General features: G+C 41.2%; 3 protein-coding genes and 1 non-coding gene across 5 annotated transcripts in view; 3 read left to right on the forward strand and 1 right to left on the reverse strand.

The window, feature by feature from the left end:
• Nucleotides 1-3,536: 3,536 nt before the first annotated feature.
• LOC111952644 (lipoamide acyltransferase component of branched-chain alpha-keto acid dehydrogenase complex, mitochondrial) lies at nt 3,537-11,704 on the forward strand. Of its 2 annotated transcripts, none has more exons than XM_070435087.1 (11): nt 3,537-3,553; nt 4,917-5,058; nt 5,414-5,489; nt 5,669-5,850; nt 6,095-6,222; nt 6,775-7,027; nt 7,159-7,325; nt 7,880-7,957; nt 8,202-8,393; nt 8,634-8,705; nt 10,593-11,704. In XM_070435087.1, exons 3-11 carry the CDS (start codon nt 5,467-5,469, stop codon nt 10,758-10,760), a joined length of 1,263 nt encoding a protein of 420 aa, XP_070291188.1. In that variant the 5' UTR covers nt 3,537-3,553; nt 4,917-5,058; nt 5,414-5,466; the 3' UTR covers nt 10,761-11,704. The 2 variants fall into 2 exon arrangements, with proteins under 2 accessions (XP_070291188.1, XP_023827306.1); XM_023971538.2 differs by lacking the exon at nt 3,537-3,553 and adding an exon at nt 3,681-3,794.
• LOC111953125 (small nucleolar RNA SNORD94) lies at nt 10,354-10,492 on the forward strand. The gene has a single exon (XR_002875822.1). It is a non-coding gene; the product is annotated as a small nucleolar RNA SNORD94 (small nucleolar RNA).
• A 189-nt stretch (nt 11,705-11,893) lies between the features above and the next one.
• On the forward strand, nt 11,894-17,384 carry lrrc39 (leucine rich repeat containing 39). Its single transcript, XM_023971540.2, has 8 exons — nt 11,894-12,939; nt 13,085-13,190; nt 13,334-13,490; nt 13,711-13,847; nt 14,271-14,416; nt 14,524-14,676; nt 14,929-15,107; nt 15,510-17,384. The coding sequence occupies exons 1-8, from the start codon at nt 12,818-12,820 to the stop codon at nt 15,581-15,583; spliced, it is 1,074 nt and encodes a 357-aa protein (XP_023827308.1). The 5' UTR covers nt 11,894-12,817; the 3' UTR covers nt 15,584-17,384.
• trmt13 (tRNA methyltransferase 13 homolog) overlaps nt 14,818-21,538 on the reverse strand; it is a 14,322-nt gene continuing 7,601 nt past the window's right edge. Inside the window, exons 2-11 of the mRNA XM_023971539.2 lie at nt 19,497-19,546; nt 19,329-19,395; nt 18,364-18,426; nt 18,060-18,129; nt 17,864-17,970; nt 17,607-17,774; nt 17,410-17,482; nt 16,965-17,039; nt 16,360-16,783; nt 14,818-16,214 (exon numbers count right to left, since the gene is read on the reverse strand). Of these exons, the coding sequence (XP_023827307.1) occupies nt 16,040-16,214; nt 16,360-16,783; nt 16,965-17,039; nt 17,410-17,482; nt 17,607-17,774; nt 17,864-17,970; nt 18,060-18,129; nt 18,364-18,426; nt 19,329-19,395; nt 19,497-19,546 (1,272 nt within the window). The 3' untranslated portion in view covers nt 14,818-16,039. The remainder of the gene's footprint in view (nt 16,215-16,359; nt 16,784-16,964; nt 17,040-17,409; nt 17,483-17,606; nt 17,775-17,863; nt 17,971-18,059; nt 18,130-18,363; nt 18,427-19,328; nt 19,396-19,496; nt 19,547-21,538) is intronic.

Consider the following 21,538-nt stretch of genomic DNA (forward strand, 5'->3'; position numbering starts at 1 on the left):
ACAGTACCAGTTAAAAGTTTGGACACAACTACTATTTATTTTGACTATTTTCTACATTCTAGAATAATAGTGAAGACATCAAAACTATGAAARAACACATATGGAATCAAGTAGTAACCAAAAAAGTATTAAACAAATCAAAATACATTTTATATTTTATATTCTTGCCTTGATGACAGCTTTGCACCCTCTTGGCATTCTCTCAACCACGAAGGGTCAACGATCCACACACAATACTCTGTAATGTCTTAAGTGGAAGAAAAATMATACTATATACTATTATACTTGATTAGATAAGTATTCAACCCCCTGAGTCAATACATGTTAGAATCACCTTTGGCAGAAAATTACAACTGTGAGTGTTTTTGGGWAAGTCTTTCTTGGGTAAGAGCTTTGCATACCTGGATTGTACAATATTTGGCCATTATTTTTTTTAAAGTTCTTCAAGAGCTGTCAAGTTGGTTGTTGATCATTGCTAGACAGCCATTTTCATGCCATCGATTTCAAGCAGATTTGAGTCAAAACTGTAACTAGGCCACTCAGGAACATTAAATGTCGTTTTGGTAAGCAACCCCAGTGTATATTTGGCCTTTTAGGTTTAAGGTTATTGTCCTGCTGAATGGTGAATTTGTCTCCCAGTTTCTGTTGGAAAGCAGACTGAACCAYTTTTTCTTCAAGGATTTTTCCTGGGATTACTATTATGTTTGCTTTATCCTAAATAACTCCCTTGTCCTTGCCGATGACAAGCATACCCATAACTGTCAAACCCTGACCTTAAAGATCCTTATTATTCTCTATGTTTGGTTAGGTCAGGGTGTGACTCGGGTGGGAAAGTCTATGTTTTCTATTTCTTTGTTTTTGGCCGAGTGTGGTTCCCAATCAGAGGCAGCTGTCTATCGTTGTCTCTGATTGGGGATCATATAATAAGTTGTCATTWTCCTTTTGGGTTTTGTGGAATCTTGTTTTCTGTTTAGTGTCTGTGCCTGACAGAACTGTTCGCGTTCGTTTTTTGTCGTTTTTGTTTTGGTGTCATCAATAAAAAGCAMGATGAACGCCTACCACGCTGCGCCTTGGTCCACTCTTCATTCAACAAACGAGAGCCTTAAKAATAATATGATTCAGCCACCGCCATGCTTGAAAACATGAAGACTGGTACTCAGTGATGTGTTGTGTTGGATTAGCCCCAAACGTAAATTAATTWATTTGCCATATTTTTTGCATTATTATTTCAGTGCCTTATTGCAAACAAAATGCATGTTTTGGAATATTTTTATACTGTGTGTGCTTCATTTTTACTGTCATTTAGTTTTGTGGAGTAACTACAATGTTGTTGATCCATCCTCAGTTTTCTCATATCATAGCCATTAATKTGTAACTGTTTTAAAATCCCCATTGGCTTCATGGTTAAATCCCTGAGTGGTTTCCTTCCTCTCTGGCAATTGAGTTAGGAAGGACGCCTGCATCTTTGTAGTGACTGGGTGTATTGATACACCATCCAAAGCGTAATTGATAACTTCACTATGCTCAAAGTYATATTCAGTGTCTGCTTTTTTTTATTTTCACCCATCTCACAATAGGTGCCCTTCTTTGCGATGCATTGTAATACCTCCCTGGTCTTTGTGGTTGAATCTGTGCTTGAAATTCACTTCTTGACTGAGGGACCTTACAGGTAAATGTATGTGTGTGGTACAGAGGTGGGGTAGTCATTAAAAAATCATGTTAACCACTATCATTGCACACAGAGTGATTCCATGCAACTTATGTGACTTGTTAAGCACATTTTTTTTTTTTTAGGCTTGCTATAACAAAGAGGTTGAATTCTTAATTCAAGACATTTCAGCTTCTCATTTTTTATTAATTTGTACAAAATTCTAAAAACAAAATTCCACATTGACAGTATGCGGTATTGTGTATATATCAGTGACACAACATCTCAATTGAATCCATTTTAAATTRAGGGTGTAACACAACAAAATGTGGAAAAAGTCAAGGGGTGTGAATACTTTCTGAAGGCACAATTATTTCCATGCCAAAAGACACATCACAAATCTACAGCCATCAACATACTGTCCTGCAAATCTAATGTGTTTCCTCTATCTATTGTCAAGTACTGACATTGATTGTATTTTGTACTATTTTTGTCATTGTTTTGATGTTTGATTACAAAAAACCTTGTCTGATACTGACTAACAAGCAATGAAGCACAAATCTACAACCATCAACATWCTGTTGTCCTGCACATCTAATGTGCTTCCTTGTGTTTGTCAGAATAAACACCAATAAACCTCAATKGCTGGCTGGACAGTCCTTTCTTTAAAAACACAACACAAGAGAGTWACGAAGTACAATGATATCTGTGACATTAACATCCCCTCAAATAAAGTTGTACTGCGTATGTGTTATGAATTTGCTAATACATTTMACATTTTAGTAATTTAGCACACTCATACGCAGCGCTTCTTCCTTGAGCAATTAGGGGTAAGTGCCTTACTCAAAGGCACATCAACAGAATTTTCACCTAGTCTGTTTACCTAATCATATAGTCGGCTCAGGGACTCAAACCAGCAACCTTCAATTACTGGCCCATCACTATTAACCCCATAAACATCGCCTCAAGTAAAGTTGTAACACAGACACAAGGCAAATATTTTTTTATAACTAATACAAGATAGTGTGAGATGGAAGGAGATGGATTTTGGCCGACATTCTACACATTTTCTCGTCGATTAAACATTTTATTTCAAAACCGTTTTCTTATCCCAAAGCTAAAATCTGTTATGAACAGAGTGGACTAAGTTTTTGTAGACTTTACCGTTTGCAAAAGTTTTTAAAAACCGCGTTGTTTAGGAGTGCAAAGGCGAATGTAGTTTCTGCACAGGCCCACTTCACATAAAATGCGTCCCCTAATGATAATATGCAGATATATGCTGGGAACGCGCCAATAGGATCTCGCTAGCTCGTGCTTGGCTCTGCCCACCTCATTGCTTTTTCTGCCCACTATGACTCATTTATTCCCATTYAAAACAATAGGCTCTGGTCTATCTTGGTTTAGTTGTAKAACTCTTTGGCTGAAGCATCCGTTTAGAACGTTTTCTCACCCCCAAATATGGTAGTGAGAGGCAGTCCAGTCACGGGGTTACTTAGCTCAGTAAATACATTTATGTTCCTTAAACTAGAATATGTTAAAATCACAGTGCACTTAGTTTTGTAGACTTGACAAGCAATTCACGAGGGAGGCGTTCCCCTGCGGAAATATGCAAATATATACTACAACGCGCCAATAGGATCTCGCTYGCTCGTACTTGGCTTTGCCGACCTCCATGCTTGTTCTGCCCACTATGATTCATATGATCCCACTGTAAACGACACAGATTAACTATTTTGGGTTAGTTAAAAATATATTTGGTTGTACTGCGTATGTGTTATGGATAATTAATGTATTAATTATTGTAACGACCCTGGGTTTACCAGGGTCGTTACATTATTATTAATTAATTAATGCATCCCCTCAAATAAAGTGTTAAGGAACTTTCTTAGTGAATCAACAGCCAAGGTAAGTGGAACATCAAATTAGTTATTTTGACTGGACTAGCAGTCCAGAATATACTAGTGGACCACTAGTCCAGTCAAAACYAACTTGTTTTCTATTTAGTAGTGGACTATCGCTTCACGCTGCCCTATTTGTGACTGATCTCTGATTGGCCATTGAAAGGGGTGTGCATTGTTCGTCAGATCCGGACAGAACAAAGATGGCGGCATTTACTAGAAGATCATTCACATTTATGAGACGCTTGGTATGTTTGTTTGAGTTTTTCCAAATGTTAATCCCCACCTGAAAGKTTTGCATAAATAGGTGATGGTGCACAAGTATCATACATTTAGAAAACCTGCCACTATACCTCAATCTAGAGTGTCAGTGGTTGCGTCAATCAAATCTGGTATCAGGATAAAATMTGATTCAGAGTCACCGAATATACTTTAAGTATTTTTATTAAACACAAGTGATAAATGGTAAATGCAATTTTCGCATATACGGGTTCACTGTATCACCACGCAGGGTAAAGCAGAGAACTGMCTCGAAATGATACAATCAACCTTTGTTGGAGGCTTYGCGTGGTTTAGACTCACTACCCTGTCGGTYGCGCTCCAGATGTCCGGCGCTGTTGCTGTGTAGATTACSCTCCCACACCCTAGAGACTGAGGTCAGACAGTTCTGTAACACTGTTGAGCTATTTGCACCTGCATAGAAAGCATACTGTTCTCGCTCAAGGTTAACCACAGCTTCTCAGCACACTATCTGGGGCAAAATGTTACTTCCAGCACACACACGGGCACACATGCACAAAGCAGATACAGCATACAATATTGAATATTCAATCACAAATTATGTGATGGCGGGCTATAGTGCATAAAACACATATCCTCACAAGAGACTTTACCCATGCAGCTGCTAGCAAACAAGCTACCTAGCTGAATGGTTAACTAGTCTACACTACAGTGGGATTGAAATGAAATGTTTCGTCATTGCTTTGTATTAACAWAAATTGCTATCTGCTCGCTACTACTAGCCAGAATATGTAGCTAGCCAACAAAWTGACTCAAACTCTTGACGATGTGTGTGACAATTGAACATGAATTCAATGTCAACCCTCGGTTACAATGTCTTTTCAACAAGTTTCCAGTTAACGTTAGCTAAAGTAACTTTGACAAACAATTTAGCCATGGATGGCTACAACACTTTGGGATTGACAATTTAACTTTGTTGGATTGCTTGCTTTGCATCTAGTTAACTTTGGATAGCTACCCAACAGTCATGCTATATAATAACTGAAGATGCTGTGTATAGAAGTAGCGAGCTCCCGCAGGGCCCAACCCCATCAAATTAGTGATAATGACATGGATCTCTTTATTGTCAGCGTTTATCATCCCAGATTTTGGAACATCTGCACAAGCGTTGCTGCGCCAGGGTCCAAACTGGCCGACCAGACTACACCCTTCATCCCAACTCTGTCTTCATCCCTCAGCTGTGCAGCGCTAGGTTTTTTCGCACAAGTTATGGTGAGTAGGCTTCTGCACTAACAGTATATTCCAACTGAGGCGTGTTCTTTTTGCAGGTCCCGGTGCCTGGGGYTGGGTTTGCTTTTTTTTAGACCATTCCCTTGGTCTTTAAGTTACATCTCCAACCACCCGGGCATTGTACCATTCAAAACGAACTAGCCCAATGAGGAAGAACGCTGTTGACAGTGTACACACAGGCTGTAAACAATCAATCTTACAGGTTCAAATGATGTTAAAAAGATTTTATTTTAAATAAGTGAGTTCTATTACAACAGATGTCATAGACATAAGGCTATGTGGAAGTTATAGGCTAAAGAATTAATGTCGTTTTAATGATCACTTGTTCTCTTTACAGTCACACCAGGACCAATTCTGCCATTCAAACTTTCAGATATTGGCGAGGGCATCATGGAGGTGACGGTGAAGGAATGGTATGTTTTCAAAATATGGTACACCGATGTGAGCATCACTTTTTTATGAATTAGGTTTTTATAAGAGTTGCCACTAGAAGGCACACAAGTTCAATTATTACAGGGCTTTGCTGCTCCAAGATTTGCTGCTCCAAGATACATATTTTGTTTAGGTTCAATGTCTCTTTCTCTTCCCATAGGTATGTAAAGGAGGGAGACAAGGTGTCTCAGTTTGACAGCATCTGTGAGGTACAGAGTGACAAGGCATCTGTCACCATCACAAGTCGCTATGACGGTGTCATTAAAAAGCTCTACTATGAGGTGGATGCTACAGCCTTAGTGGGCACAGCGCTGGTGGATATCGAGACAGAGTCCGGTCCAGGTAGGTAGGGCACCAACACTAGAGTAATGGGAATCTCCCAARTTCTTATGTATGAAGTCGCTGACAGTGAACATTTTCAGAACAGTTGGAACTGGAAACCTTGAAGCCATTTCCTTTACCTTTTTATATTACCGTTCATCATAAAAATAAACATTTAGGAACACAACAGAATATCTGGAAGTCCGAAAACAACATTGACTCCCATTGGTTGGTGGTGATGGTGACTTTGTGGTTGATCTTTCAGAGGTGGCCCATGAGGAGGATGTTGTGGAGACACCGGCAATGTCACACGATGAGCACACACACCAGGAAATTAAGGGACACAAGACCCAGGCCACCCCTGCAGTCCGTCGTTTAGCTATGGAGAACAATGTGAGTTATTAAAACACACACACACTGTCAACACAAAGTATAGCAGCACACTGCCCCTTTAAACCAGTGGTACCAATTTTCATCCTAGAGAGCTAATGGGTGTGCAGGATTTTGTGGATGTCCACTAGGGCTGGGAATTGCCAGGGACCATATGATGTTATCACGATACCTAGGTGCTGATATGTATTGCAATATGATGTTCCAAACATATTGCTCACTATATGTCTACTACAGAGAGACAAGAGAGCATGAGAAAATGAGTTTTGATCAGTCAGGAAAATAAGTGCTGAAAACATGGTGTCTCACTGTTTAAAAAGATCGACCACAAGTTTTAGGTAGGAAAATACCGGTACAGCCGACTAGCGCTATCTACAGCTATCTACAAGTAAAAATATATATAAAACAAATAAATAACATTGCGATATGTAAGTGTATCGACCTCACCACCACCATCACTAATGTCCACCTGTCTGTCCTTTTACCTCATTGCCACTCCCCATTATTCCTTTACCTCATGTCCACCTGTCTGTCTGTCTCATTACTCCTTTTCAGATCAAGCTGAGTGAAGTGGTCGGAACGGGGAGAGACGGACGGATCCTCAAAGAGGACATCCTCAACTTCCTGGCCAAACAGACAGGGGCCATCTTACCCCTGACCCCATTCCATGAGATTCAGCTCCCACTTCCCACAGCATCCGCCCCCTCTTCGGCTGTCAAGCCCAAGGCGAAACCCCCACCAAGTGTCCCGCTCCCTGCAATCTCCAGGCCCGTCTTCTCGGGCACGGACAGCACTGAGGCCCTGAAAGGTAGAGGCAGTTTTACAGAGATGGTTAATGCTTCCAATAAATGTATTTGCTTTCTGGGATACATCTCTGATTCAGATAATAATCACTATGGGTGATCCCTTTTTCCCATTTGTATTCCTTGGAACGACCAGGTTTCCACAAAGCGATGGTAAAGACCATGACTGCTGCCTTGAAAATCCCCCACTTTGGGTACTGTGATGAGGTGAACCTGACCCGGCTGGTACAGCTGCGAAAGGAGCTGAAGGMCCTGTCAGAGGCTCGTGGTGTCAAGCTCAGCTACATGCCCTTCTTCATCAAGGTGACCTTTGACTCCTGACATAATATAATGACGTTGTGAGYTGACATTTGGGTGTCAGGGTGGCACTATTGTCAAAATGTACTATAACACTTTATTTGACATGATTGTTATGACATTGAGTGTTATAAGCTCATGTCAATTTATGACCACCCATGCCAAATGACATATTATTGTTATGACAAATTAAATGGCTTCTGTTATGACTGAAGTGATTTAACATCTTYGAGAGCAACCTCACTGCAACGGGTGTCATAAGTCTCATGATGCAGTGGGATGCATCGTGCCATTTTTTAAATGTAACTAGGCAAGTCAGTTAAGGACAAAWTCTTATTTTCAATGACGGCCTAGGAACAGTGGGTTAACTGCCTTGTTCAGGGGCAGATTTTTACCTTGTCAGCTCAGGGATCGATCTTGCAACCTTCCGGTTACTAGTCCAACGCTCTAKKCACTAGGCTACCTGCCGCCCCATACCATACCAAAAGGACTATGCTYGATGATTTGGAGAAATAGTCTGTTTGCTGTGATGGTGATAAATATCTTGTCTGTTTGAGCAGGCTGCTTCTCTGGGCCTACTCCGTTTCCCCATCCTCAACGCCTCGGTGGACGAGGCTGTTCAGAACATCACCTACAAGGTAAGGCTGCTGGAAGGTRCCCCAGATCTAGATATTGCAGTGTTATTGTAGACAATGATGCATCAAAATAGTCAAATAAATGGTGTATTTGTGCTTTCTCACGGCGAGCACAATTCTGGACGGTGGAAATAGAATGAATCATTAACATGAACATGAAGAGAGTTTAAACTTCTCAGACCCCCCCCCTGTCGAAAGATTGAGAACCCAAACTTTGTCTGAGCTTCTTTTTCGTCTCCTCCACCAGGCGTCCCACAACATTGGCCTGGCCATGGACACAAGCCAGGGTCTGCTGGTACCCAATGTGAAGAATGTGCAGATGCTCAGTGTGTTTGAGATCGCCGTGGAGCTCAACCGCATGCAGACCCTGGGCACCACGGGCCAGCTGGGCACGGCCGACCTCACAGGAGGCACCTTCACCCTCTCCAACATCGGATCGGTGAGCTGGGAAGAGGGGTGGGGTTTGTGGGCCTTGGGAGAAACTAATGCTAAAGCTGGGAGGATGAGCTTGATAAGTAATACTGATAAATCAAACTGGTTGGCCTTTGTGGTAGCCATCTAGTAATGCTTACTTGAATAGTAATTGACTGCTAGCTACTGCATTATTTGTTTCCTATGCTTGCTTGGGTCGCTTGTTCAGTATATACATGTCATGTATTTGTGTATTCCCTTGAATCAGATTGGAGGCACGTATGCAAAGCCAGTGATTTTGCCTCCTGAGGTGGCGATTGGCGCTCTGGGAAAGATCCAGGTTTGTGAATCCTAAATGACTTTGTCAGKTACAGTTGAAGTCWGAAGTTTACATACACCTMAGCCAAATACATTTAAACTCAGTTTTTCACAATTCCTGACATTTAATCCCAGTAAATATTCTCTGTCTTAGGTCAGTTAGGATCACCACTTTATTTTAAGAATGTGAAATGTCAGAATACTAGTAGCGAGAATGATTTATTTCAGRTTTTATTTWTTTCATCACATTCCCAGTGGCTCAGAAGTTTACATACACTCAATTAGTATTTGGTAGCYTTGCCTTTTTAATTGTTTAACTTGGCTCAAACGTCCCGGGTAGCCTTCCACAAGCTTCCCTCAATAAGTTGGGTGAATGTTGGCCCATTCCTCCTGACAGAGCTGGTGTAACAGTCAGGTTTGTAGGCCTCCTTGCTCGCACACGCTTTTTCAGTTTTGCCCACAAATCTTCTATGGGATTGAGGCTTTGTGATGGCCACTCCAATACCTTGACTTTGTTGTCATTAAGCCATTTTGCCACAACTTGGGAAGTATGCTTGGGGTCATTGTCCATTTGGAAGACCTATTTGCGACCAAGCTTTAACTTCCTGACGGATGTCGTGAGATGTTGCTTCAATATATCCACATCATTTTCCTACCTCATGATGCCATCTATTTTGTTAAGTGCACCAGTCCCTCCTGCAGCAAAGCACCCACACAACATGATGCTGCCACCCCCGTGCTTCACGGTTGGGATGGTGTTCTTCTGCTTGCAAGCCTCCCCCRTTTTCCTCKAAACATAATGATGGMCATTATYGCCKAACAGTTCTATTTTTGTTTCATCAGACCAGAGGACATTTCTCCAAAAAGTAGGATCTTTGTCCCCATGTGCAGTTGRAAACCGTAGTCTGGCTTTTTTATGGTGGTTTTGGCGCTGTGSCTTCTTCCTTSCTGAGRGGCRTTTCAGGTTGTCGATATAGGACTRGTTTTACCGTGGCTATAGATACTTTTGTACTGGTTTCCTCCAGCATCTTCACAGGGTCCTTTGCTGTTGTTCTGGGATTGATTTGCACTTTTCGCACCAAAGTACGTTCATCTCTAGGAGACAGAACGCGTCTCCTTCCTGAGCAGTATAACGGCTGCGTGGTCCCATGGTGTTTATACTTGCGTACTATTGTTTGTACAGATGAACGTGGTACCTTAAGGCGTTTGGAAATTGCTCCCAAAGATGAACCAGACTTGTGGAGATGGCTGATTTCTTTTGATTTTCCCAGGATGTCACGCAAAGAGGCACYGAGTTTGAAGGTAGGCCTTGAAATACATCCACAGGTACACCTTCAAATGACTCAAATMATGTCAATTAGCCGATCAGAAGCTTCTAAAGCCATGACATAATTTTCTGGAATTGTCCAAGCTGTTTAAAGGCACAGTCAACTTAGTGTTTGTAAACTTCTGACCCACTGGAATTGTGATATATTGAATTTTAAGTGAAATAATCTGTCTGTAAACAATTGTTGGAAAAATTACTTGTCATGCACAAAGTAGATGTCCTAACTGACTTGCCAAAACTCTAGTTTGTTAACAAGAAATTTGTGGAGTGGTTGAAAAACGAGTTTTAATGACTCCAACCTAAGTGTATGTAAACTTCCGATTTCAACTGTATGTTGTCCATGATGGCTACGGTGAGAAGCACAGGGGTACAGAACTCGGCTGATAATGGGAGGTGAGTGTTGGTGTTGGTTCTTAGCTCAGTGGGCATGTGTCTGGCTGACTGGGAGGTGCAAACACGATACAGATGCCTGACTGAGCCTCATGACTCTCTGTACTTGTTACATTATATTTATTTGGTGGTTATGGATGTRTTGGTTGCTTTATGAATAATAATCTCCTGACATGTTCATGCCCCTTTCAGGTCCTGCCGAGGTTTAACTCAAGGGACGAGGTGGTGAATGCTCACATCATGAATGTCAGCTGGTCGGCAGACCACCGGATCATCGACGGGGCCACAATGGCGCGGTTCTCGAACCTGTGGAGGGACTACCTGGAGAACCCAGCATCAATGGTCCTGGACCTAAAATGAGCCTGCGGCACCCTGGACGGCCTCCTCTGGATGCAGCCCTGCAACGCAAAACCAGTCACCATGATTATGTGAAAATGGTCTACTGTACTCTGACTCTCTGGGTAGTCACATTGACTGGGTGTTACTGGTCCCCATACTGCTCCCGCCTCCTTGGCCTTCCAAAACCTTTCTTCTTCAGAATATGAATGGCTGCACATGCCACAGACACTACAAGTTACCTACAAACATTGTGAAACTAATATCTAGTTGCAGGCRGTTTTATCTTTGTGTGTGGCCTTAACTTTTATTTCTTTCCCGGTTGCCTTACTGATAAAGGATGGTTATAAACAGCAGCGCTTTTTGCTGAATGTTGGATAACAGACCTTCAGTAAACATGCTGTATTTCTGAAATACTGTATGGCTCTGTAAAAAAAAGGCCCTGCACCTTTAAGGGTATTGGTGCTGAAACCAGGGAATAACTTTAAAGGTGCAAGGCCTTTTTTATTTTTTTATGGCCCCACACATTCCATCAACACTAGAAAGCTCTTTTCAAGAGTGTGTGATTTAGTGATTCCCCTTGAAAAGCATCATTGCACAACACGCACTTGTGAGTGTATACCTGCTATGAAAATGGACATAAGGCTCCTACAATAGTTCCACAATTGTTAGATTGATCAGTTCATATGTTAGTTGCTGCTTTTCTAGAATGTTGTATCTGCTTTTATTGCTGTCTGATTAATGTATTGCTTTAAAAAAGAAAGTATAAATTTATGGTTGAACGTGAACACATAGTGTAGGATTTMGGGGAATGGATTTTGGGAAATGTGTACCCTGATCTCTCTGTACTTAAGGGAGATTGTATTATTTGAAGGGACAGGAGAAATGCCAGACTGACTCGACAACCACTGTTCTTTCTGATAGTGTGGATCCTGAAAACAAGTTTAAATAAATTTAATGCGTAAAGATTTGCTTTGTTCTTGTGTTGTGCATTATATGTWCCCCAAGACTCGTGCAGCTCACTATTTTAGTAAAATAAAGCCTTCCATTTATCTATATCACGTGTCAATCTCATTCCACGAAGGGCAGAGGGTCTGCGGGTTTTCTCCTAATCGATCTACAGCTATATATGTCAGCTCAATTTGGAAATGACCTTAGTTCCTGTAACGTTTCATCAATACAGATTGAACAGAGCCCTAGGTCTTCATTGAAAGGAAAACATCAGCAGACACTAGGGCAGGTGACCATTGCTCAATCTTTTAGTCTCTTTCGGATTTTGAAACAAATAGAGCTGATCCTAAATTATTCTTATTTCACTCCCCGTTAAACAGAGGACAAACATGTTGCATGGACATTGAAGGTTTTCCACCACAAACTATTTCACTCTATTCTTCCTACCGTCTTCTGAAGGTATGTGTTGTCAGGGGAGACAGAAGTCCATGTGCCAAGTTTAGCATGTGACCACCAACACTATTTTCAGTGTTCTACCCCTGACTAAAATTAGACCTCTAGGGTCACGTTTCATCAAGGAACACCACTGACAGACATGGGACGAGGTCTATTGCTACTCTTACAAGATTTTCAAAGCAAAGAAGCTATTCCGTCAACACAATGGAATACACTGAAGAGATTTGTGAGGAATTTATTACAAGGGTTTTCTTGATGCAAATTTGTCCAATCTAGAAAGTACCATTTTACCATTTCTTACAGGACTACTACTGCTGTGCTCCAATCGGTTTTGAACTCGCACATTGTGTTAGTGCTTCCTTGAACTTTAGTTGATTTGAGGTGACAGATGGATTTCATATTTTCTGTCAATTATGTGAAAGAGTTATCTACTCTTGATATGGAAGATGAATGAAGATCCAAATAAAAAACAGGCTACATAATCTTATGTTATCAATCATCATTATGAGTGAGTTTCCTTCTGCAGTGAAGAAATCTGAGCAGAGAATTTCCTCCATCTGTCCTTGTCTAGCTCTGTCCATCTAATTAAGGGAAGCAGTGATCAACCAGACTCCAGTCCTGTTTTGAGTTTAGACTTTTTTGGGAGCTGTTTGAACAGTTGGTGTAGGGTCACCATGACTGGGGTTGCAGTGTGCAGTGGCTCCGTCAGCTCTATCAAGTCCCTTTGGGAGACTAGAATTAAGAAAACGAAACAAGATCTGCAGAAGCAACAAGAACAAAGGGCCGGTGTAGGTAGGTGAGTGATATTTATCCTTCATCATTTTATTGAATATTTAATACCCATGGGTAAGCCAATCGGCTTAATTGAAAGTGAATGAGCCCAAACCCACTGAGATAACTTGGACCTGTCTATGACTTATTGCTCTACATCTATACCAAAGGGTGAGACATAACTGGGAAGACCGGATTATATTGGCCAAGCTGAAAGAGAAGGTGGTGACAGAGGAAGGACGTGTCATTTTAAGGATAGAGAAAGAAGAATGGAAGGTACCTTCCGTCATCTTAACTCTATTGTGTAATAGAAAAAATACTTGCTGTTCTATTTTGATGACAAACTCTACTTTTGGGGAAATTGACAAGCATAGCACCAGATAACCCTTTTTTTTATGTTGACTACTCTTCTTTGACAGACTTTGCCTCGAGCCTTGGTTCACTTTCCTCAACTCATGGAGTGGCAGCTTCACAGGGTTGGACTACAGACAATCCCCCGCTTCATTTCCAGCTTTGAGAATCTGCTTGTTCTTGACCTGTCCCGAAATGCCATCACAGAGATCCCAAAAGAGATTGGTCAGTAAACCAGTTACATGTAACATCCCCTCAATGAATGTATCACAGMCGCTGCCCACTGGGCACACACTGGTTGAATCAACGTAGTGTCCACGTAATTTCTTTGAAAGTATGTTGAACCAACATTGAATAGACATTGAATTGACGTCTGTGCCCAGTGGGTGATGACTTGTGCTTCATGTCAGAACACATGGCCTACTGTGTAGTTTTCCCTCTCTAGGTAAACTGACCAGGCTAAGGGAGCTGCTGGTGAGCTACAATAGAGTGCAAAGTATTCCAGAAGAACTGGGCTGTTGTGAGAACCTGGAGAAACTGGAGCTGGCAATGAACAGGGACCTTGACGAGCTGCCTTCAGAGGTACCCAACATGGCATGATTGTTGGTTTAATGTTAAAGGGAAKATAAACAATTTTTCAACTTCATATTCATCCTCTCCAGCACCARCCCACCATCAACATTTGTGAAAATTGTGCTTTTTTATGTTTTGTAATAAAACGGATGTAGGAATTTAAGTGTTTCCAATMACATCATCGGTGTGCATCATGTGATTTTGACCAATTGTGAGTAGGCATTGCCTACTAATTTGTTGATGTCATTGGAAACGCTCATCTTTCTCAATATWTTTTACTACAATACATAGAAACGTGCCATTTTCACATATGTTGATGTTGGGGTGGTGCTGGAGATGATTTTAAATATTCCTTTAATGGAACCTTCTAGGTACATGATGATTTATGTGCGTGTCCCTCACTGTGCTAATTTCCTGTTCTGTTGTTCTCAGATTAGCAACCTGAAGAAGCTTTGCCACTTGGATCTCTCCATGAACCAGTTCACAGAGATCCCAGAGTGTGTGGTGAGTCTGCCTGCCCTGGAATGGTTGGATATGGGTGGAAATCGGCTGCAGAGCTTACCACATGACATCCACAGGTAGGCTTACACACATCTACCATAACCATATATCCAAGCACAGCATATTGATAGAAATACATGAGAAAGAAAAATAAACTACATACATATGTGCTTGCTCTGTCCAGAATGGAGAAGCTGCATACTATGTGGCTGCAGAGGAACGAACTGGAGTTCCTGCCTGACAACATCTGTTACATGCGAAGCCTGGACACACTGGTGCTTAGCAACAATAAGCTACATGACATTCCCTCAATGATGGAGGACATGAACAACCTCAGGTGAGTGCCATGTCTAGGGGTGGGAGCTATTGGTTGTTTTGGGGATGAGTGGACTGTAGACAAACAAATGTATTGGCCCAGATCGGCAACAATTAACCTAATAAAAGAGGGTAAACAAATACGTAAGCCAGGAGTCATTAATTGTATTTACAAAAGCTTTATATTCATATTAAAACTAGCAAAAGATTTCCACCAATGTATTTTATATCAAAACAAATGAATCTTCATTCATCATGTTCGCTATACTTGCAGGTTTGTGAATTTCAGAGACAACCCTCTAACATATGAAGTGGAGCTGCCTGCTGCCCTGAAGAAATCTGAGGATGAGGAAGAGGATGACAGAGAGATGTTTGGCCGAGATTTCATGCGCGTCTACTGCCAGGAGGCACGGAAAAGAGTTAACGCCATGCTAAATATGCATCGTGTAAATCGTATGTACCAACAAATATGTACTTGAACTGTATGGTGATCTGTTGACTAATAGCAGGGTAAGCTGACATCTTATTGAAAAGTTTATTCCAGTTTAATGCACGCAGAAAAACAAAGTAGGCAAACAAGCTAACGTTACCACTCACAGTCCAAGAGGTGAGAAAAGTCCTCAACTCATCCAGCTAACGTTATGTTCTGTATCAAAGCGAACGGTGCCATCTAGTGCAGTTTGACTCACTAGCTATCTTCCAAGACACGTTGTCATTTGCTGACTACTATGAATATTTATGAGGGATATTACTAATTGTTCCTGGTACAAATCATGCCAAAAGGTATTTGCATTTTTGTAGACCCCCCCGGAATTGCTCTTTAATGACACTGTCCATTTGAAATGTCTGTTTCAGKACCTGAGTCAAACTACACCTCAGAACTAAATGTGACCCTTGAAGCTGTGGCAGAATCTGCACCGTCACTGTGACCTACTGTAGCAGTCATTCATGTTGGCCTCTGTCGGTTCCTGCCTTGTCTGTTGTGGACATTGTCTCGTCCTCCGTGTGGTGACGGCCTGGTCTTGTCAAGCATGTCCTTCTGAGCATTTCTTTCTCTTTTTGGGAAATCTAACTTGTCCAACATTGGGGTCAAATCCACTTAATTTCCTGGACATTTTAATTGACTAGACTTTAAAAATTAATTGACTAGACTTTAAATGGAATTGACTCCAACCATAGTCTTGTCTGCTATGTCCTGAGCTTTTTGCCTTGTTAACAGTCTGTTTTCTTCTGTTGCCAGTGTAATGTTTTCTGTAACTGCAAACAGGTTTCTTGCTTTCTTGGCTTAAAAAAAAGGAAAAGTATCAAGATAAATAGCACTGCTCAAAATAGAGAGTTGTGCTGTCCGTGCACCGCGCAGGTTGCACTGTCAATGGAATTTATTTTCACCGCGAGGTGGGAAGTGCAGTTAGCAACACGTTTTCTAGAGAAACGTCTGAGCTGGTGTAGTAGAGTAGGCGGGAGTCAAATCCCTTCTGCTGCAGGAAGTGAACCCTGCCCTGGTCAATCAGCAGCTTGCACAGGCGTCCTATGTGTTCACGGTCCTCAGCATTCAACACTCTAATAGTACAGAAAAAAAATAAATAAAAATTAAGCAATTGAGGTTTATGTTGGACACAATGTGACGACAGGTCTTCAGTCTGTTACAATGACTATGCGACGACATGGGTGCAATTTATGTCTACAGCTCAATGGCAATACTCACCCTTCCAAGCTGTCTAGTTCAGCCTCTTCTGTCGCTTCGTGCTCCTCTTCCTCAAACGTTTGGTCAGTTTGATCTTGTGGTGGAGAGGTCTGTCTTGCTTGTCTCGAGCCACAGGTCGCCCAACTTGACATGCGCAGGAAGGCAGCAAACTCAGAGGCACCTAGTCCTTTCTCCTTGAAGAACTCCTTGCCTACATAATGCCTCCAGTCACAGCGGTGGTGGCAGCACAAGGCGATGGCCACCCCACCTACCCTCAGCTCCTGGCCGGCAGCAGTCTCCCCTGCCYCCCTGGGAATGGGCTGTAGCTCCGGTCCTGTAGACTCTCCAGGCTGCTGCTGGAGCTTTGAGCGCTTGCTGGGTGGCTGATCTTCGATCCCATGGGGCGCAGTCTCCGAGCTGCCCAGTAGGCATTGAAGAGCAAGGTCTATTCAGTGTGGTGGAGGTTAGTGAGCAAGGAGTGAATCAAAGACGCATTAATCAATAACTATTCTTTTAGGAACCACTTCTATGATGCCTTTCAAAATTCAACACCATTCAAAATTCCAGTACAAGATATTTCCCCCCTGGTGAGACATAGTACTCAGAGATGTAGTGCCTGGTCTTACCTGTTGCTGCGCCACACAAGTGTTTGCCCACTCCAACCACTGGAAGTCCCTTTTCTTGGAGGAGAGGAACTTTACCTAAAAGGCAAATAACAGGAAAAGGTTTCAGAAAAGCTCAACTCATTGAGCCTGCTAGTGCTTTGTTCAATTCTTAAATGAACTCTGTACTTGGCTGTACAAATCCTTCTAATCTTCATAATATATAAGTGTGCTTCCCAGGCAATTTGTCAGTGCCCATTTGTGTTTGAAGGGTGATCTRATCACGTACATTTTTAGAGGGTGTGGCATCTCTTTCACTGTGTTGAAAAGTATAATCCACTTCAACTCCAGAAAAAACTAATAGGGTAGGGTGCCTGTATGTGATGACGTCTTACATGATAACTGATTGACTGTTTTATGTGAATAAATATTATTCAAATTAAATGTGGCTTTTAATTTAGTTACTTACGCAAATCAAGGTGCTGAATATCCACTTGTAGTCTTTCAAATTTGGTATCAGAATTTTGGTGTTTGCCATCTACCTGAATGAGATAATGAATTGGGGGGACAATTACCTAACAGTGAAGATGTGTGCACAGCCAAATAAATCACTTTATGTATAAACGTTTTGAAAGATAAAACATYGCTTAACAGGTGGTGTTATACTTTAAAACGAGCGCTTGATCTTTCCACAAGCAGGAAATGGATGTCGTCATAGGCTTTCAGAGCGACATGGATCCAGTGGGAAAGCTTGCCTTTCCCTGCACCAAACTCAACAAAACACCTGTTAGGTCCAAGCAGGTGCAAATCCTCCATGTTTCCTAAAAGGGACGCCTTTTAAAACAGGCAAATCATACATGAATTTTTATTGAAAGATAATGTATATAAATAAATGCAAATCATGTGAGATTAAATTAAAGTACCTGTTGCTTCAGGTGTTTGAACGCAGAGTCCCCATTCTTTGGATCATTCAAAGCTTCATGGAGAGCAGGGTGAGATTGTATATTTTCTTCATGTTTGCATTTGAGCCCTGCAGAAACATTGGGGGCTCATACATTAAACACCACATTGGATTAATCATGTTAAGCATGTCAGTGAATGCTGTTAGGTATTGCTTACCTTTGACGGCAGTCTTCAGTTTTTTTATGAGCAGGTTCAACTCTGCTTTGCTGCGATCTGACAAAGGTACCTAAATAAAAGTGAATCATGTAAGTATGGCCTTAATCATGGTGTGTCTCTATTGTAGGTAATGTCAGCATCTTTCTAAGGTTCTGCTCATAAGACATACACCCAGTTTCTAGTAAATAATGTAAATAATGTCACTTTAGTTACTCAATGCTGAAATCAGCTAAGCTTCCAACACTAGCAAAATGTTGAGAATTCCCTTTCATGTCAATGTGTATGCATGCGTCTTTGACATTACCTCATCTTTGGGGGTGTCCTCAACAATGGCTGGTCCAGCATTAATATCTTGCACATAGAACAGCTACATTTGCATAGGAGAAAGAAAGATTAATCAATTTAGGCTGATATAGAAGGGACATTTAGGCCTATGTATTTGAGATATCTGMGTATGCATTCTCATAATTACACTGAACAAATGGGGAATACAGATATGCATCTGTTGATCACAGATACCTTAAAAAAAAAGTAGGGTTATGGATCAGAAAACCAGTCAGTATCTAGTGTGACCATTTACCTCATGCAGCACGACATATCTTCTTTGCATAGAGTTGATCAGGCTGTTGATTGTGGCCTGTGGAATGTTGTTCCACTCCTCTTCAATGGCGGCGTGAYGTTGCTGGATATTGGCGGGAACTGGAACACGCTGTCGTACACGTTGATCCAGAGCATCCCYAACATTTCCGTAGCTTATCCCTGCCCATAACATAACCTCACCGCCAACATGGGGCACTCTGTTCACAACACTGACATCAGCAAACCGCTCGCTCACACGACTGAGACGGTTTCTGACAAATTGTGCAGAAATTCATCTCAGAAAATCCTGCAAGTGAAGAAGCCGGATGTGGAGGTCCTGGGCTGGTATGGTTACGGTTGTGAGGCCGGTTGGACGTACRGACAAATTCTCTAAAACAACGTTGGAGGCGGCTTATGGTAGGGAAATAAACATGAAATTCTCTGGCAACAGCTCTGGTGGACATTCCTGCAGTCAGCATGCCAATTACACCCTACCTCAAAACTTGAGACATCTGTGGCATTGTGTTGTGTGACAAAACTGCATGTTTTAGAGTGGCCTTTTGTRCCCACCACAAGGTGGACCTTGTGCGTTGGAAACATTTCTGGGATCTTTTATTTCAGCTCATGAAACATGGGACCAACACTTTACATGTTGCGTTTATATTTTTGTTCAGTGAATARTCAACTTACAGGTTTGGGTTTCTCTCTGGAGTTGCACTTCTTCAGATGTTTTGCTAAAAGGTCTTCGAATACAGTGCTACAAAGACAGAAGAAATCATAGATTTAGAGGTTCTCCTGAAATTGTACAATTTACCTTTTTAAAATTCTGGATTTTGTCTCTCCCAAGTGCCAACTCACTGTTTTGGATCCAGAGGACATGCTATTCTTTTTTTCTCACAGTCCTTTTCCTAAACACAGCACAAGAGAAGAAGTTGCAATATGAAACTTATATCACTACCACTAGCTAGGTTTTCKTCCAATTGGCGACAGATTTTCATGTGCATATTCTAAAATCTGCATAAAAACATATGAGATAGGTTTCCATCAAATGTGCAGAGAAAAGGCTCTGCGTGATGACGTAATGCACATAAAAATACATTTGCAGTTAAATTCCCATGTACCGAATAAAAAATACAAGTTAAATGGGTTTCCATCGCATTTTCAACTCTACTGATGGTTTTCTCACCAAAATSTTTGTTATAAAGATTGTCTCTAGCCAAAAGAATGCAGATACAGTATTGCGCGCTGTTGGCTAGAGCGCATCTATAGCCTATATCATGAGATTATTATGGACAAAAGAACCAGATTATTTTTATTTGTCAAATGGCAAGCATTGATGATCATGTCACCTGAATAAAACCCTGGATATTTAATAGAAAGGAGCATCAAGCTCATCACCTTGCACTTTCACCACCCTGTGAAGGTCATCATAACTTATTTCATCTGTATCCTAAAAAYCAGCATGCTTTCCTGACGAGTTGTAGGAGGACCACACGTCATCACGTGACTCCAAGTTTACTTTCATATTATTATATCAATATTTGCGAATAAAAGCGTTTCCACCAACATTTCCCGCATAATTAATTTTACAGACAAAGATACCTTGTTTAGCGTATTTTGTTTTGTCGACATTTGGAAAGGTCAAAATCTTTCCCATTTCCATCAGGCCGGCCATCATTTTTTTTTTTTTTTTTACTATACTCGCATTAAAAAAGGTTAGATGGAAACCTGGTTACTGTTGCCATCTCCTGAGTTAGCTAGCTGCTCCTTGTATTGTAAACATCAACCACAGTAGCTGCCTAAATTCCACTCCATGGAGCCGGAAGTGTCTGATCAACACCCAAGYAGTGGAGCAGAYACCAGGCTTTATGGAATTTAGCTCAGACTTCATTGATTCGTCCAATGTCAAAACTTTAAAAACGCTTACCGTGTACCTATTTTTGTTCTCTGTAGTTGCGTTCCTTTCTTTGTTTGCTYAAATAGATCCTTTTCTAATAAACGTTAATCAAATACAATTGACTGTTTGTTCATTGCTGTTGCTCTAAGATGGCAACTCAGCGCAAATGCACATGMGCCAATTGAATCTCAACAAGGAAACAGTCGTGGTTGTATTTGATTAACGTTTATTGAAAAAGTATGGATTTCTGCTAACAAAGAAAGCCACGGAACCAGAGGATAAACATATGTACAAGGTAAGTGTTTCAGAATGTAATCTTTTTTAAAGTATTGATCTTGGACGAATCCAGGGAGAAACGACTGCCACCTCGCATTGAGGATTTCAGGTTGAAGGCCGACCGCGGTAGTGCAGGCATTGTTTCCAGATAACAGGATTCCCCCATCATAGTGAATGAGGAAATGGCGATCTTCGTGGTCAATATTCATGGATATAAAAACAAAAATCAGAACACAATCATGGTACCAATAATTYCTTCTATTTCACTGCATTTATGTATTTGAACTAGTGATGCACTGATAAAGTTTTGGGCCGATACCGATAAACAGACACCGATAACCGATATTTAACRATTTAGCGGCCTTTTAAGCATTCTAGTACAGTTAAATAGTTAACACACAAATCAAATCAAATTTTATTTGTCACATACACATGGTTAGCAGATGTTAATGCGAGTGAAGCGAAATGCTTGTGCTTCTAGTTCCGACATTGCAGTAATAACCAACAAGTAATCTAACCTAACAATTCCACAACTACTACCTTATACACACAAGTGTAAAGGGATAAAGAATATGTACATAAAGATATATGAATGAGTGATGACGGCATAGGCAAGATGCAGTAGATGGTATAGTGTACAGTCTATACATATGAGATGAGTATGTAGGGTATGTAAACATAAAGTGGCATAGTTTAAAGTGGCTAGTGTACATGTATTACATAGATG

This window comes from Salvelinus sp. IW2-2015, linkage group LG26, assembly GCF_002910315.2.
Source record: "Salvelinus sp. IW2-2015 linkage group LG26, ASM291031v2, whole genome shotgun sequence".
NCBI classification, from domain to species: Eukaryota; Metazoa; Chordata; class Actinopteri; order Salmoniformes; family Salmonidae; genus Salvelinus; species Salvelinus sp. IW2-2015.